The 18,769-nt window shown below is 35.8% G+C and overlaps 1 protein-coding gene across 2 annotated transcripts; it reads right to left on the minus strand.

Annotated features, from left to right (window-relative positions):
* Window positions 1-1,023: 1,023 nt before the first annotated feature.
* LOC128994543 (serine/threonine-protein kinase Nek2-like) lies at window positions 1,024-17,079 on the minus strand. Of its 2 annotated transcripts, XM_054419163.1 has the most exons (6): window positions 16,941-17,079; window positions 14,471-14,642; window positions 8,014-8,171; window positions 5,719-5,962; window positions 4,576-4,715; window positions 1,024-2,352 (listed from the first exon to the last, which is right to left on the minus strand). In XM_054419163.1, the coding sequence occupies exons 2-6, from the start codon at window positions 14,618-14,620 to the stop codon at window positions 1,314-1,316; spliced, it is 1,731 nt and encodes a 576-aa protein (XP_054275138.1). In that variant the 5' UTR covers window positions 14,621-14,642; window positions 16,941-17,079; the 3' UTR covers window positions 1,024-1,313. The 2 variants fall into 2 exon arrangements, with proteins under 2 accessions (XP_054275138.1, XP_054275139.1); XM_054419164.1 differs by lacking the exons at window positions 14,471-14,642; window positions 16,941-17,079 and adding an exon at window positions 13,605-13,898.
* Between the last annotated feature and the right edge of the window lie 1,690 nt (window positions 17,080-18,769).

The raw sequence follows: 18,769 nt of genomic DNA on the forward strand, positions 1-18,769 counted from the left end.
GTTTGGCCATGTCAGCTGACTGAGTGATAGTGAGATAGAGAATCAGTTTAGAGAGAGAGAGAGAGAGAAAAAGTAGCGATCCTACGGAGACCGTGCAAGCTCATTTCAGCGGCAAAATTCCAGTCTGACTATTCTGCATAAGCATTTAGCTTTTAAAGGGTTTGTACTCATTGGTAATACTCATTGTACTGTACTCATTGAGAGGTTATAAATGATAACATAACCTCTCTTGGAAATTATGAGTAGTGATTTTTAGTAATTAAGAAACGGTCGTAGGTAAAGTAGTGTACGCAACTTCCGTACAGTAGACTCCCTCTTGTCCAGACTCCTCGGGACCGAGGCCAATCCGGATAACGGGTTTTCCGGTTAAACCGACGTCCCCAAAAACTCGTTAAAACGGACTGTTTACTGTGATATTCGACTTAAATTTAGGAGAGCATTGTATTTAGACACGTGATCACTGGTCTCAAATATTCCCGACGAGAACAGTCGTTTCAGTACCGCCCACTTCCTGCCGATATAGTCCGGTTTAACCAATGTGTTGATAAAAATTGTCCGGTTAAAGAGATGTCATTTCCGCCGAGTGTAGTCCGGTTAAACCGATGTCCGGTTAAAAGGTGTCCGGATAAGAGGGAGTCTACTGTATTAGCCTTTCCGACACTCGTAGAAGTTTTAAAGGCATTCGCCAAGGCTCGTGTCATAAAGACTATTCTTACATGATCGTAAACTAGTATTAAAAACTTATTTTTATAAAAAATAAACATTTGATTAATCTCTTTTCTCACTTTAATAACAAAACTATACTACATTCAAAAAGTCAAAAAAATATAAAGTCTTTCGTGTTTAATACTGGCAAGGTTGGCAAGCATCAATTTTCTCTTAAACCTAAATAAGTTTATTTTAATACTATAGTCTTAATGAGGATATCAGATTCTTTCTATAAAATATAAATGATAAAACTTGTATTGCTTAAAATATAACTATTCTTTCAAATTGGAATCTTTGATGAAATATGTTCTGCATGTTATATTATTTTAACGTTATGTTCTACATAAACTAAAACTAATAAATTCAAGGTTCATACAAATTGTTTGTGTTTGTCACACCTCTCATACTAATCTAATGGAAATTCAGTACATTTAATACACTTTAATGTTAGTTCAACTTTACAAATATATTAATATCATTTTAAATGTAATAAGTTAGTTTAAGTACAAAACTTCTACACTACACAGGCACCATACATATAAAATATCAGGTACAGTAAGAAACTATATAAATTCAATTCACAACCACTTGCAAGTATGCTGAGTCTAACGTAGACTTGGCTTCTTATTGAACAATGACAGTTTTGAGGAACGTTTCTTTACTTCTTTCACCTCACAAACTTGATTTTGCTCATAATTTTCCTTGTTCAGCTGACTGTGGTAAGCTACCCTTTTGTTTTCCAGCCACATGTTCCTTTCTTCTTCCCATCTGACGGCTGGCTGAAGTATTGGCTTTAAGGTCGAACTTTTCTCCACTTTCTTTGGAAAAGCCCCCAACTTTACTGGCTCTATTTCTTGTATGTCTTCTAAAGCTTTTCCGTGATGTACTCTTTGTGTAGGTGCTTGTATCTCACCAAGTACTTTCTTATACTGGAACCCAACTTCTTGTACACTTGATAGAGCTGAAGTTTTACTGCTTTTGTCAAAATGGACATGTTTGCATCTTCGTTCAGAGGCAGATCTCACAAAGTTAGTAGGTGGAGGGACAAAAGAGGGGTTTAGTTTGGTGGACGTCGGTAGAATACTTGTATCCCCCGGGTCAGCACTGAAGGAAGTGTCAAGTTCTTCGATCATTTTGTATTTGTGAGGTTTTGAAATCGTTGACACTTGTGAAGACTTATTTTCCTTACACTGTCGCAGGTAAACCTCAGCTCTGATCAATTTTTCCCTCGACAACCGTTCTAGGTGTAACAGGTTTTTCTCTTTTTTCAAGAGTAATCTTTCTTTGTCAGCCAATTTGTCTTCTCGCTTCCTCAGGTTGGCCTCCCTCTGTCTCAAAGCCTCTAGTCTGATCATCCATTTCTCATGGAAAGTGTCTTCGCTGACTTCCTCCGGTTCCCTGTCAATCAAGGATAATGTTTTTATCTTTTCAGAAACAAGTGCTAACGTGGCTTTGTCACATTCTGCTTTGAAAGAGTCTCTCTTGTTGCCAAACTTGAAACTAGACTTCTTGCTGACGTGAAGGACAACTGTGGGATGGTGAAGGATCATCTCTATAGTTGGACGGAACTGGTGGTCCACACTCAACATGAGCTCTATGATCTTCTGCAGGTCTTGCGAGTAATCGGACGGAATGGGATCAAACCTGCAAACAAATTATAAAAAGGACTTGTCAGCTTAAATTTATTTTATAGTAAATAATTAAAACTGGATTAATCACTGTAATTGGAGATTTTTATCAATCGGTGAGTGCTTTAACAATCAGATTGCCAAGATCAGTAAAAAATGTTATACCAGAATCAGTATTTCAACTACGTATTAATTAACAAATGGATAAAAAGGTCAGAATGTTTGTGTTAACAACTACAGTGGTGATGCTAAAGACTTTGGAGCCCCAAGCCAAAATATTTTTAGGGCCCCTATAAGCTTTGCTGGTATAAATCGGTGAACTGTAATGCTTTGGATGCCCTATCGCTTAGGATTCCGTGTAAATGCAGTCACCAAAACAAGATGCAAGTTAACCAGAACAACCTCACTAAGTAATGTCATTAACTCTAGGAAATAATTAATTGTCATCCAGTGATAGTTGCGGACAATTGACAGTCCAATTGGATACCACATATCTTCTAATGTCCTTATCTTCTACCATATATTGAATGGCTAAGGACATTCCAGAATGCTAAAATTCTAGGCTAACATATTAGATTTCACTTAAAATTGTATATTTCATAGTAAGCGCACAAAGTGTCAATAAATGTTGACTATAAAGGATATATACTGAACATAAAACAAAATTTTAAATGGGATAAATTTGCTTTTTTGGTAGACTGTGATGGTCATTCGTCTGGGGTTTTAATTCAGGGATCACGGGACTCATGAATAGATAGCGCGGAACTTCACAACTATGGGATCATACAACAACGCGTCCACGGCAAGTTGCTGTAGTCTGTGAAATAATCATCAATAGGCAAATGTATGTGCACTATGAAGTCTAACTTATCTGTGTTTTTTATTCAAATGTTGATAGCTCATTTTGAAATAAACATAATTGACAAATTTGATCAAAATATATCCATAACCTAAAACATCTGCTCACCTTGACGACATATCTGCCAAAATGCTTAAACACTGCAACACGGCACTTATACCACCTTTGGCTGCTGTCATAAATAAATTTATCCTTGAAACAAGACCACTTTCCCTCAGCAATGACACAGACAAAAGTTTACCAAGTTGAAAGCGGCTGTTAAGTAGAAATCGGTAACTACCGCTCGATCTCTCTTATTCCAACCTTCTCCAAGGTCATTGAAACAGTCGTGCTCAAACAAATAATGAATCACTGCAACACCCACAACTTACCCTCAGAAAACCAACACGGCTTTCTAAAAGGCAGGTCCACCACCACAGCAATAGTCAACCTAGCAGAACTCATTATTGACTATATACAAGCAAAAAATTTAGTAACCAGTATTATTCTTGATTTAAGTAAAGCCTTTGACTGCCTCGGATACAACCTGATCCTTACCAAACTGGAGAATTTGGGAGTAAAAGGCACAGCCAGAGCATGGTTTGCAAGCTACCTAGAAGGTCAAGTAGTTGAGATAAATCACACACACAAGGGAATGACACAAGGCAAAAGATCAGCACCTTCACCAAACAACCGAGGTGTGCCACAAGGATCGGATCTTGGACCAATCCTGTTTATTCTTCTAACAAACAACATGCCACATTATCTGAGTGAGTACACCTGTGCTCTCACTGTACACCTGTGATGTATGCAGACGACACAACCTTGCTAGTAAGTGGGAACTCCACTGATAGTCTGTCTGTGGATTCATATATTGCTGTCAGTATGGCATATCAGTACTGTCATTCAAATGACCTGGCTGTTAACGTAAAAAAAAGGCTGCAAGGATTTGGAAGAAGATGAGAAGAGGTACCTGGGCTGCCGAATCTAATAATGTAAAACCAAGCTGGTCTATAATATAAGAGAAAGCTGTATGGAAGCATTTACAACCATGAAAGTTCAAACAGCAAGTAATCTTGTATGCTGATAAGAAATCACCACCAAAAGGAGCAGATTTCCACACCATTGGAAACCTTGACTCTACTACATTTCTCTAAGAAATTGTAAATAAAGAATGTTTGAAGTTGTTTCTTTCCTTACAATAGCACAGAAAGAAATCTTTTTATGGATTAACTATTTATCTTAGTACCTATCCATTATCTACACAAACAAAAATCTTTCTGATCCAAAAATAATATTATTCAGTATAAATTCTGATAAATGCACATTCAGTTACTCAACACATTCAGTTTCTCAACATCAAGGATCAATTGGTTCATTATTGTTGGCATCAGCACTTACCTCCCCTCTCGTATATTTGTAGCCAACTGTTTCAAGTCACCACCAATGAACGGAGGGCTGAGCGCACACAGTTCGTACACCAAGCAACCTAAAGCCCAAATGTCAGACTTGCGATCATATTTGCTTCCTTTGATTATTTCCTAAAACAATTCAACAACAATTTAATTTCAAACAAAACTAAATCAATTAAGACATTGTAAAAAAAAATATTATTTGACATTCCCTTGATCTTTATATTTATCTGCTATTGTGCTTATTGATTTGTCATCCGAACGAGACGGAATTGACTGATGGTTAATCATTTAATGACTAACTACTACTAGGTACTAGGTACTAGGTATTTTTTACAGGAAATATAGAGTTCAACTAGCTTAAATATCTAAGAATCCAGGGACTATAACTCATCTTACGTCCTAATAAAGGACTTATTCAGGAAGTAGTTAGAAGATACACATACCGGTATCAGTCAAGTTTAAAACTGGAGACGTTTTGAACTTTGAACTAAATACAAAACATATAATTGTTTTGTTATTTTTGTGTTCTTTTCTTGTTTCGCTAAATAATACGATCCAATCATAAACAATAACTGGTCCCCTAGTTATATAACCAAACAGTAAAGCTCAAATCATTAAATCAACCTTAAAATAAAAGAAAACAGTTTTGTCCCAGTACACGAACTAGACAAGAAAAACGAGCTTCAAAATTTACAATAGGATGGAAAGTCTACTTGTGGTGTTGGTTAGTCTATGCCCATACCCACTCCAAATAGGCCACAAAGATTTTCTTTGTTGTTTATAAACAATTCCCCTTCCTCTTAAAAGCTAGAAATCAAATCTTGATTTGCCAAAATTAGCATATTCACAATCTTATATATACCTCATATCTAATTGTAGAGAACCCACAAATCCTTTTCAATCAGTTTCGATGCTGTCCATAGTTTAACTTTATTTCACTCCCTGTCCAAGATTTAATGTTTAAAAACTGACATCGAGATTTAAACCTTAAGTCTTCTTCTGGCAAGGAAGTCAATGTATGATGTAAAAATATTCTTCAGCCTACTGACTACCAACTCTTAACTTATCTTTTGATTTTTCACAACCGCTAGAATCGCACAACAATAATTAAATTTTAAATTGTACTCACTGGACTCATGTAATATGGTGTACCAACGATGGTGTCGGAAAAAACTTGTTCATTATGGAGAATGCGAGCGAGACCAAAGTCACCGAGTTTGACATTGCCGCTGCTATCCAGAAACACGTTGGCAGGCTTGATGTCACGATGCAACACTGTGACGTCGTGACAGTGGGAGTGACAAGCCTGTAGAGCTCGACCCGTCTGGTAAAGCACTCGCCACACAAACACCTCTTCCACACTGCAACCCTTGCTGTGGACAAAATCAGGCACTTGTAATATGGTGGTGAGTAAATACATTGATATTGATAGTATCAATTGGTAGCTTAATGACTCTTCTTCACAAGCCCCCTTTGATGATGTTGTGGAATGGTGGGAAAAGCTCTCAAAATTAGGTCCAAAATATGGGTACTTTCCTCAAATTAATAGAACAAAATTAATTTTTAATCATCATAATATTTCCAAACAATTTAAAAAGAAAATATCAGGTATGAAAATTTGTAAGGGTGGTCAATTTCTTGGTGGATATATAGGTTCTGAAGAGGGAAAAAATAAAGACATTTCTGAAAAAAAAATCGTTTATAGACCCAAAACATTGAAAATCTGGTAAATATTGCTAAGAAATATCCACAATCTGAATACACTGTAGCAAGTAAATCTTCACAAATGGAATGGACTTTTTTTCAAAGGGTAGTCGAAACTAAATATGAAATGTATTTAGGTCTACCTATACAACAAGCAATTAGAACATCTTTTTTTCCAAATCTATTTTGTTTAGAAGAAGCAATGAGGAATGTGAGATTCTACATTTAAATACCAGTCAAAAGAGGAGGAATAGGAATAATAGACCCAACAAAGCAGTCAAATTATATGTCAACTAAAGATGGATGCAAAATTCTTACATCTTGTTTAAAAGAGAAAACTAAATTTTGTTTTGATTCACATGAATATGCCCTAAATTTGTCGTTAAAGTCATGTAAAGAAGTAAAGAAATCGAATCCATGGAAGAAGAATTATTCAGACAGCATTTGGAAACATTCTCAGAAAATTATAATGCGCAATGCAGGACCTAAAGCAAAACATGGATGATGGCCATCATGCGTGCCTCTGAAGAAACTTAATCTGGACATGTCCTCACAAGAATTTAGGGATGCTCTTGCTCTACGTTATGGGAAAACACCAGTAAACCTCCCATTAAAATGTGAAGAATGCGGAAATGAGTTCAATGCATGCTCTGAAATGTCGCAATGGTGGTCTTATAATAAAAAGACACAATGAAGTAAGAGACACCATAGGTAATATGGTTGAACAAGCCTGGGGAAACTGCATTAAAGAGCCCTTGATAGCAGAAGTCAGTCATCTAAACAAACCTGCACTAACTGATTTAGCTTGTAGAGGCGTATGGGAAACTCAGATAGAGGCATTGTTTGCGAACAAAAGCTTGAGAACAACAACATACATCATTTACTCCCCTTGTCACAAGTGTTTATGGAATTTTTGAGAATGAATTCCAAATGTTTTTAAGGGGTTATAGTTGAAAAATTATCAGAAAAATGGAAAAACCATACAGTTTGGTGATTAATTGGATACGATCAAGAACAGTTTGTGCAGTTTTAAGGGCAACCAGTATGTTTATGAGACGAACTAGAAAGAAATGGCGGTCAGCAAGGAAATTTGAAAATAGAGCTGAGATTCCAAATTTTTTTAGTGTAAAAATTAATTGTTAAATTCTGATTGTACCGGTACTCTACTCTTTTTTGTAAAATTTTCATTCTAATAAAATACCTTGTACATCTGTTTGAATAAAAATAAATAATTAATTAAAATAAAAAAAAATAAATCCAAAAATGTGCATAGCGAAATTGTTTTTTTTTATAAATAAGCTAAAATAAACATCAAAATAGTTTATTGAAATGAAAATTATTTAGCTTTGAACCAAAAGATAGACATGCTAGAACTTTCCAACCTACCGTACGCTGATTTGACTTTTTATTGGATTATCTTCTTGATTTGTTGTAAATGTTTGTGCAAAAATAAGCTAATATGGCGACGAGGGGACTTCGCCAACAGGCTGGGGGCGGTTGGACGGCATGAACTGTATAAATCCGCAACAAGTAAGTAACGAGTATGTAAAGAGATATCTGGAACATCCATAATATTCTCCACAGGTTTGCCGAATGAATATGTGCCGAGTAGTGGGACTTTACTGATGAAACAATCACAGTTTTGCTGCAATAGGATTTAGGGATTCTCTGGCCGAGAGTTATCGAATCCAAGATACTACTACATGGACTATGTACTAACCTCTTGTACTTGTGTATGAGCGTTGCTAGGTCGCCTCCCTGACACCACTCCATAATTATGTATATGGTTGTGCTCTCCTTGTGTATGATGCGGTCATAGTACTTCACAATGTGCGGATGTTTAAGCTCACTTAGTAGGTTTACCTCGGAAACCAGCAACTTTAACAAAGATAAGGTATCACAGTGGGTGAGTAGTTCAAGGAATTTGAATAGTAAAAATAAAACTAACTTCAAACTAAATTCTGTCTCAATAAAAAAAAAGAACTTACAATTACCGACAAATGTGATAGGTGAGCTTTTTGCAAGATCCCGATCTAGACTTTATAATGAAATTCTAACCTAGACAAGTCTTACCAAAAAGGACAAAAAATCAGATTCGTGGCAACAATTAAGGGTAGCCTATTTTGGCCTCTCTTAGTTTATATATAAGTGAGATACAAGTCAAAATTTGGTCCATACTAGTGGATCTCAACCTTTTATCGGCCATCGCCTCTTTACTTTGGTAATGTTAAGCCTCAATTGTTTCACTAATTTAATTTTTGGAAAAGGTTAAGTGAATAGTAGGCTAAAATTTAAAATAAAAAAACTATTTATTACTGTTTACCTTAACATCATTAACCAAAACAGTTGTGTCCAGAACATTAAGAAATGGTAGAGGCCTATTGCTAAACAAAAAAATCAAAACCAATTAGATGGACACGCATAATAACTTTATGTAGACAAAGGGTTATCCTACTGAAGACATCGACATAGGAAGACAAATAACACGAGTTGCAAGGGTGCTGCTAAAAAACTGTGTACAAGGGGAAGCAACTTAAGTTACTGGGGTTTTCAGGTTTCAGAAACGAGGGGTATCCTCCCTGGCACAATTATTTAAGATTAAGATCTTAAAACAAGGTTTTAGTGTATTTATTGTTTACAATGTGTTGCACACATAAACTAGTGTAGTCACACATATAATTTTTAGCTAACCCCTCACATGTTATAAAATTTTTCCAACAACAATTTATTTACAATCGGTTTTTAACTCTAGAACAATAAGCAACTTTGATGATCTTGGCATGAGTTAATCACACCTCAGCTAGTGCATTAACATAGACAAAACAACTTTGACGATTAGATGGTCGATTGGATGGACTTAAGTTATGGAAAAGGTACTGAAAATAAACTAAATTTTGTTTAAACTTGGTATCTCTCCAGAAGCCTACTAAGGCTGGGCGCACACTGATCCAGCATTTTACCTGAAGCAAAGTGTTGCAAAACGATTTGCTTGAAGCGTTTTGTTTATTTGCTTCTCCAGTGTACGGGAGGTTCAAGCATGATTCAGCATTTGGTTTCAAGCAAAATTAAGAAAAATAAATATTAGAATAAATATTGTGTTTAACTACAGTATTGTTTTAACATAAATGTGACGAGGAAATCCGCGTAGCTATTGCTGTATGTCAGTTTTTGCCAAACGCTGGACTAAATAGAAAGACAAAATTGGGTTCACCCAATCAATCTGTTGATAGACAGCTTTCCTCTCAGAAATTAAATCAGATCCAGGGAAATGTTATTGTCGAATAATTGCTAGACTATTTTATAGGAAGGGTTTTAAATACCGTAAGAAATTATTATTAGATAATGTCCTGATGGTTATATAAATAATAATTAATAAACTGAGTAACCATGCTAATCTATTATATTATTAAAGTGATACAATCAAATTTTATGTAAACGGTTAAGGCCATTTACCAAATATAGGCATATGGCATATCAAAATGAAGCTTAGAGTGTGTAGATTTGCCGAAAAGTATTGATATGGACGAACTCCCTAAGGGCTCTTCCCCACAGGCTGATTTCCAAAGGGCTACGCCTTGCATGTTTAGGAAGTTAACGTATTCGATTAATTTAGTGAACAACAGCTGGCCAATGAAATTGACAATATAGTTTGTTTGTTCACATTTTTGTTTACTTATTTTATTATTTACTTTTATGTTCTTAAAAGAGGTGCGGTGAATCAAGGCCAGACTTAGTGAATGGACAGTGAACCTATTTCTAGCGGTTTATACAAGTGAGTGATTAAAGGTGTCTGAAACACGATGAATATGAGATTAACAAACCATGTATGTTGTTCGTTCCAAGAGGTTGTCACCGATCTTTAACAGGTCGCAATTTCATTGAAAAGTATTAAAGTATTAAAGACATCGTGAAAGAGAGCGGCGAGTTCAGGTACAACCGTACCCACCTCGGCCACCTTAGGACTTAAGGTTAAGGTATGAAGGTTCCACTGCTCTTAACATACTTTCAGATGACAATTTCTCGAACTTGGGCCCTTTAAATTAAATATAAAATCAAAGTTGATTAAATTAATCAACTTATTAAATTAATTCCCCTTCGCTTAAACTTATTTTTACACCTAACCGGGCCAAAAAAATGAATTATTTCTGTGTAATTTTACACAATTCACAATATTTTTACCTGCACTCAGAATTTTGTATTTGTATATCAAATACTGTTATTTTTCTAATCAGAATTGAATTTAGATTTAAAAAAAAACAAACATTTTATTGGTTACAAGTATTTTTATTATTTTTTCATACCATATAATACAAAAAAAAATTTCAAATTTTTTTTATTTTTGCCTTTTTTTAAAATCGTTGACTATAAAAGTTAAAAATATCTTACTGTTCTGCCTTAAAATACTGATTGACATGTTGTAGACTCAAAAAGATATCAAGCAAAGTTCAACTTAGTATGATATGTCTTGAAACATTCGGGTAGGTGAAGCGCAACAAGGCACATTTCGCACTCCCACCGACTGTCACTACGCTTCCCTTGTGCACTACAAACTTTACAGCGTCTTGATGGGTTTTGCTTTACTTCATTAGGTGGGATTTATCTTGGGAAATGACCCCAAGAAGCTGCTTGAAGCGGTAGAGGGGTTTCAGATGTTGATGGCCGCCCTCTTCGTTTGTAGGCCGGTAGTTGTCTGGTCTGGAACACTTGCTCCGTAAATTTACTTTTGAATTCAGCAAATCCTATCTTCTTCTGGGTGATTTTTTTAAAAACAACATAAGAGTTGAAGAGAGCTATGTCCAAAATGTAAAAAAAATCTTCTTATACCCTTTAGCATATCTCCTCATCGTAGGAAAAGAAGCGAGCTGTTGGTCTTCTCGGTCGATACCGCCCATCGAGCTGTTGTAATAGAGGATGGGTTCAGGCTTGGTAATCACCTCACCGCTGACTCTGTCTCTCTTTCCAGTTGTTTTTTTGTCTCCCTTACTGTGGAAAGTAGACAAGACACACACTTCTTTCTTGTCCTGCCATCTAAGGGCCATCATGTCGTGGCTAAACGCAACTTCATACTCACCGACATCAAGTTTTCCACTTTTGAAGCTGTCAGGCATATTTGTCCTCCAAGAGTTCACCGTGCCGATCACATTGAAACCAATATGTTTCAATCTATAGTAGAGGAGAGGTGAGGAATACCAGTTGTCAATTGTGAGGGTATGACCATTACCGGAACATTCCTTGACCATTTCAATGACTATGGCCTCGCTCACCAAAAGTTTATCATCCTCAGCAGTGTCTCCACCCCCTTCTTCCACTGTTTCGCCTTGTTTCACTTCAGCACCGGTGTATATTTTAAATTTTGTACAGTATCCACTGCTTGACTCACAACATTTGTAAAATTTGATTCTGAACCTGGCTCTTTTCTTGGGGTTGAATTGCACATACCCCAACCTCCCACGAAATTTCATCAAGCTTTCATCTACTGCAATGTTTTCATCGGCCAAATATAACCGTGAAAACTTTTGATTCATGTAATCAATGACATACCTCAGTTTCCACAGTTTGTCATTCTGAGGCTTATTTTTATTATCACAAATATGGAACATTGTTGATAAGAGCAAAAACCTACGAAAAGGCATAACTTTTCGAAAAAACGGAGTCTCAGTAGTAGCAGTAGGGGCCCAATACGATTGAATGGTCCTTTTCTTCACAAGTGACATCAAAACACATAGACTGTAAAAACATGCCATTTCATCAGGAGTTGTTTCAAACCATTCAGAGAGTAACTGTTTATCTTTACCACTTGCATTATTTTTTTCAATTGTCTCTTCGGCGTATTTGTTCGTTTCTGTAGAAACATGTTGCCAAAAATCATCCTCGACAAACGCATTGAATACTTCAACTTCAGATGGAGAAGGACCTAAATTTCTTGCTAAGCTTGCCCTGACACCAGGACAGCCTGTAAAAGGTATTTTGAAAATACTATTGTCTTCTATGGTGTTGGTCCATTTCCAACCTTGTTTTTTCTTTTTCTTAGCTGTTTTAGGTTGGCCCTTAGACCGTTTAGTAGGCTTAGGTAGCACTAAACTAGGATTTTTTCCTTTAGGCCTACCTCGTTTACTTCCCCTTCCCCTTGATCTACCAATAGTTGCACCTGTACTATACTCATGTACTTGACAAGGAATGGTTTCAATAAAACTAGGGTCATCAGCCTCAGCCTCCTCACTGGGTGTAGGAGATAGTGCAGGTGCAATTACCCTACCTCGGTAAATTTTTTCCATAAATCCAACAGGGTTTTCATCATCAGAACTTTGCTGTTGATAGGACACATGACTAGGCCTATAAGGCACATTTTGAGGGGACATAGGTCGGGCATAACTACAGGAGGGCTGGTCATGCAAACAATCATTATTTACAGGCTTAGGCCTAACATGCAGGTCATGCAAACAATCACTATTTATAACAGGCCTAGGGCTAGCATGCTCTGTCACATCATTATCAGCTAAATCTTGAGGTTCACAGTCAGCAATACTTATACTATTGCATGCTTCACTTACGTGTTCATTGTTTATTTCTAATAATTCATCATCACTCTCAAGCCTTTCTTCAAATAAATAACAATCATTGTCTGAGTCACTGTCACATTCAATTAGTTTAGCAATTTCACTTTTGTCCAATTCCCTTCCACACTCATCAACAAATAAAAAGTTACTCATCTTATTTATTTTATAAAACAACTATTTGCAAACGAAAAATAGAATTCAACATAATATAAATACTGTTGTGAAATGACGATGTAAACATAAACAAACAAGGCAGACAGCTGCCAAGACAACGTTCCCAACGTCAGCTGGTAAATCGTAATTTTCAATTGATTGTTTTTGCCGATTGGGCAGGCCGTGGACGACGAAAATACAACCAAATGAAAGCCTGAAGCTTGCAGAACAAGAAGCATATGCGATCTGTTGGATTTTTTGGGAACTAACTCGGCAAATATTGGTGTTAATGGCGGACGGCGATTCGCCGTCGCTTCACACAATGGCTCGCGGGAGCACGACGGCGAATCGCCGTCGCTTTAAGCGAAGGGGTTAATGGTGGCTTATGTACACCCGTGAATTTGTGGGGAGAACCTCTTGTTTCTTAATTATTTTACTACTTTGCATGGACTGTATGACTACCAAAGTGGTATAGCAAGAAAAATTAAACAACAATATTGTGCAATGGAAATTCAAAATATAATACAACAAAACTTCTAAATTCATTTTTCAAAGAAAAGATATTTTTTAAACAACTAGCCACTAAGCCACTAAGCTTTACCAGCTAGAATGGATTTGGCGCATGCGCAGAACGTTTTGCTCCTTGAAACATCAAACATCGTGCTGTATGGGATCCATTCGTTGAGCAACTGCTTAAATGTTTCAAGGCGTTGCGAGGCGCCTCCAAACGTTTGCTTGATCAGTGTGCGGTGTCCCATTGAAATACATGGGGAACTCGTACCCAGCGAAACATTTTGCCTCGCAACACTTGCTTCAGGTGAAATGCTGGATCAGTGTGCGGCCAGCCTAACTGGTGTCTTATGATTGAAACGAAGGTTTGATAGTCACCAGTAGTAACAACGCACTCACAACACTGAACGACAGTTGGGCTGCGGCATGTGCAGTGACCTTGCTAGCTAAAAATAACTAGTCATTCAACTACCTCACAACAGTCGCGACTTACACTTCAGTGCATTGTTGGGGCATGAACACTGTAGGATTTTGCCAATCACAATCCTATTTTACACTCAATTATTTCCTCAAGAGTTTGTAAAAAAACGCTACCCTTTGTCACAATAGTAAAGATTCTACTTTAAGTTACAGCACTGTTTTAGTTTTTCCAACTTTGAACTAACTTATCACCCCCACCAATTAATATATTGCTCCTCCCTGGGCGAACCCAAATCGCCCATTAGATGGAAACCGTTTCCAGGTTGGGACTGGGAACCATTTGTATACTTCGCAAACACCTTGATTCTACAACTCACTTTTTTTAAAGATGAGTACTTTCTGTTTTAAGGATGATCAATCAAAGTAATATAGGTAGGCCTACTATTACAGATGACCATAGAACCTATAAGGTATTCAGAAATCAAGGGAAATGCTAGGCCTACTTTTAAAACATTTTAAGTGAGCTAAGTTACTAACCTGCTTCTTTTCTTCAGTCATGGATCCATAATCAATTGCTTTCCAAACAAATATTTGTCCTGAGAGTTTATTCCGGACTTTGTAACAGGTGCCAAATGAACCTGTTCCAATAACTTCTAAAACCTCATAATCCTCAATATGCCCAGTCATTGTAAGTTATCTCCAGTTTCAGCTATAAAATATATAGACAAATTAATAAAGAGGGATTAAACTTAGCCTATCTAAAACTATTATTAAAACCAGCAAAACAGCAATTTGAAAATATGTGAGGTTATGATTAAGTTAGTAAAACATTATAGATAGGTTTCTTTAACTTGCTCACCTCAAGTATTGAAAATATAAAATCTGAAGAATACTTAGCCTACAACAAACCCTCAGAGATTTAACTAAAGCTGACCACCTTACTGGAACAGAGTTAGTCCTATCTTTCGTCATATTAAATCTACAGATTGAAATAATATAGAGCTAATTTAATAGGCCTTGTAAAACTTATTCTAGACAAATTGGTCCTAGATAAACAAATGAGAGGAATGTAGACATATGAATAGGCCCACTGAGTACGGTACATAGATACAGTACGGTATTAAGTTTTATGTTTATTTTGATATGGGAATTTTAATAGGAAAGCAAATAATAAATAATAATAATACTCTTTATTATTCTTATTGCTCTATATTCTTATTGCTTCAGACAATACAATAATTGCATAGGATGCATCAACATATACAAAATAAAAGAAAAGGGCTCAATAGAACAATATAACTTAAAGCATGAAATTACAATACGACTAAAAGATACAGCCAGAGTATTATTTATTTTGTGTTGGCATGGTGAAACCAACTTCAAGCTGATGCGTGTCTATTCCCTATCGTTGATGAACTCATCCACCGAGTAGAACACATTCGACACTAAGAAGCGTCTTAATTCTACTTTAAATTTAGTTTTGCTATTTTCATCTCTGATACCTTTCGGGATCCAAATCAGGAGAACAACAACAGCCTGGGACGGCATTTGTGCCATACAGGCTAACCTGTGCTGCACAGGCCTAAGAACTTACACGTCCCTAGATCTAGTGTTGTAATTGTGTATATCTCTGCCCTGTAATAGGCTAGGCATCCTTTAGACTTGCAAAAAATGCAGTCTCTAGGATGTACAGCCCAGCAAGTTAGCCTATAATCCCGAAAGGCATACCGGCACGACTCTCTACAAATATGCTAAGCGTAGAAAATACTGTCGAAAAAATTACTCATGATGATATTTAAATGCACCTATATTTTATACTGACATTCAAGTTATAACTTATATTAATGAGGTAGGCCTACCTTAACCCTCCCAGTGTTACTTGACGAAAATTCGACAAGCAGCACACTTTGTGTAGTGTTACTTGTCGATTTTTCGACAAGCAGACATCGTTTACGGCGAAGGCTCTATGACTGACTGAATCGGATTGAACTGGATCGAGTTAGGTATCGTTCTTTCCGTAATATTCTAAGCTTTCTCCAGAGGTCTGTCTCAGCGCTTTTTTTTCTCTGAGCCGATCGTAATTAATTGTAGCAGACAGCTGACGTGCGTGTGCGTGTATTTGTAAACAGCTAGGTTACCCTCGGACCGATGACTGATGTGTTCTATTACGTTTATCATTGTTTTAGTATTAAAAATCAAAAGTAGTGATATACGTGTTGCATTATAAGAAGATTTAAGTGGTTTTGAAGTGCTGGTTGATGATCCTGAAGAAGTAGGTAGTGATATTGATGTAAATTATCAGCCAGATTCCTAGCTATGGTTAGGCTATGCATTCTTAGCTAAACGCTATGTACTGAAATCTGTTTTTTGCCCATAACTTATTTATTTGCAAATCTACTTCCTTATATTATTATATATTTGTAATCCTCATAAAATTTAGAACAAAGTGGCTATTTTCAAATATTTGTAGGCCTATAATTTATAAAATTTCATTGAGCGCGAACTTATTTTTTTTTTGAAAATTTTCGAAATTGTATTTTTTTTACCTAAAATTTTTTTTTTTGAAAAAATGTTCCTTATGTTTTATATATAATATTGAAGCCCATGATTTTCCAAACAAAATGGTATATAGAACATTAGAATTAACATTGTTTTAAGCTTCTCAGATCCGTTTTAATAAAACCTTGCAAATGCGCCAAAAATAGGTGGACATTAAGGCCTAAACTATGGACACTTGGAGGGTTAAATGCCTAGGCATACCGGCATACTTAAACTAGGCATACCGGTACTTAGTGTCAAAACTCTAATTGCTGAATACTAATTCCAGATCACCATGCTAATCAATGAATGATTGGTAAGTTACATAAAGAGTAAACAAAGAACCTTTTTGAGTTCATTGTTAAGTGTTAAGAGTTCATTAACTAACAAGAGTTTATAAGTTGTATAATTTGAATCTTAAGTTATATTAGCCTAACTTAGAACTACTTAGGCTATAAATTGAACTTACTTGTTTCTCAGTATTTGTTGGTCATAATAACCTATGATCAGTAACCAAACAATAAATTATCATTATACAACTTCTATTAACTGTTGTTGATATCAAGAAGTTCTTGAACGAACATAGTAAACATAAACAAATCTACCCATTACTAAGAAATTGACACCGCCATCGCCATATGGAACCAGCTATTCCAAATCCAAATCCAAATTCCAATCATTCCACTTCCACATCTATTCCATCATTCCATGTAAATCTAATTAATGACTAATGTCAATGTCACTCACATTTTATTTGTCAAACAAAACAGTGTTATAATAAAATTTTAAATTTCAAGAGCTGTCTGCTAGTGTTTACCGGTTTTCTTTCATAATAAAATCAAAGTCATCTAAAAACCTAATACTACCATTGATTATGGGCAAATAGAATATTATATTTAACTAGCTGTAACCCGCGGGCGTAGTTAAAGGCGGCCGTGGCTTTGCCCCGTTTAACTTCTTAATTTTCAAGATGATCTCGTTCGCATGGCTCAATCACGTCCTGGTTGAAGTTCGTTCGCTACGCTCACTCACCTTTAGGTTGAAGTTCGTTCGCTACGCTAACTCGCCTCCAGTTGAAGTTCGTTCGCTACGCTCACTCACCTTTTGGTTGCAAATTAGCTGTTGCATAGATAAAACATACGGCTGTTGTCATAATGTAAAAGAAATAATAGTGCTGCACCCTGTTGGTAATCCTTGTAACTTTAATGCTATTGAACATCATAGGACAGAACCAACTTGTTTAATTGAAACAGCTGTCATTAATTCCATTTCTCATAAGGTTAACATGGGAAACTCCAGAGCCACTGGGGTGGAGCCGATTGGACGGATCACGAAATTGATGGTGTAAAAACCTATTCCATGAAATTCTACACGTATGTACCAAGTTTCGTGGCAATCGGTTCAGCGGTGTCTGAGTTTATCACTGCCAAACAAATATGTATATATATATATATATATTAATAAATAATATGTAAAATAACATGAGTACCCTTTTTTTATATTCTTTTTTATTTAATAAATCACAACATGTTTCGTCTCTAAGGACATTTTCAAGTGTGTTAACCTAATTTCAAACAAAAATATTATGTTATGAATAAATACAGCTGTTAATTTTGTTAGTACCTATGTGAATGAATGTTTAGTTGTTGGTTTTTCTAACACTTATAATTTTGTTAAATATAGGATTAGTGGTTTGTGTGTGTACTATATTTAAAATGTTGTTTCTGTCTTCTTTGTAGTGTTTATATATGTGAAAATTTTCTTTTATGTTCATTTTGGTTCCTTTGTTAATAATGTCTAGTATGGTAATGTTTTCGTTATAATTTTTGTATGTATGGTCTGTAGAAAGTATGTGTTCTGCAAATGTAGATTTTTGTGTAGTTCTGTTGTTTGATTTAATTGCTTGAATATGTTCTTTGTATCTACTTTGAAAATTTCGTCCTGTTTGGCCAATATAGAATTTTGAGCAGGAACTGCAGTTTAATTTGTATATGCCTGATTTGTCTTTTATGTCTGATACGTTGTTGTTTGACTGTGAAAATTTGTTAATTAAATCAAATGAATTGTTTCTTGTTCTGTATGATAACTTATAATTTTGGTTGTTAAATGTTTTCCTATATGCTTTGTTAAATGTAGTTGAGTAAGGTAGGCATAAAAATTCATATATTGGCCAAACAGGACGAAATTTTCAAAGTAGATACAAAGAACATATTCAAGCAATTAAATCAAACAACAGAACTACACAAAAATCTACATTTGCAGAACACATACTTTCTACAGACCATACATACAAAAATT

This window comes from Macrosteles quadrilineatus, unplaced genomic scaffold, assembly GCF_028750875.1.
Source record: "Macrosteles quadrilineatus isolate MER2022 unplaced genomic scaffold, UCM_ALF_1.0 Scaffold_5__1_contigs__length_97177068, whole genome shotgun sequence".
NCBI lineage: Eukaryota > Metazoa > Arthropoda > Insecta > Hemiptera > Cicadellidae > Macrosteles > Macrosteles quadrilineatus.

Coding starts and splice junctions, on each gene's coding strand:
- LOC128994543 (XM_054419163.1), bottom strand. CDS start 14,620: ATGACTGGGCATATTGAGGATTATGAGGTTTTAGAAGTTATTGGAACA. Junction 4,716..5,718: donor CACCATATTACATGAGTCCA/GTGAGTACAATT, acceptor GAATTGTTTTAG/GAAATAATCAAAGGAAGCAA. Junction 2,353..4,575: donor ACAAATATACGAGAGGGGAG/GTAAGTGCTGAT, acceptor ATTTGTTTGCAG/GTTTGATCCCATTCCGTCCG.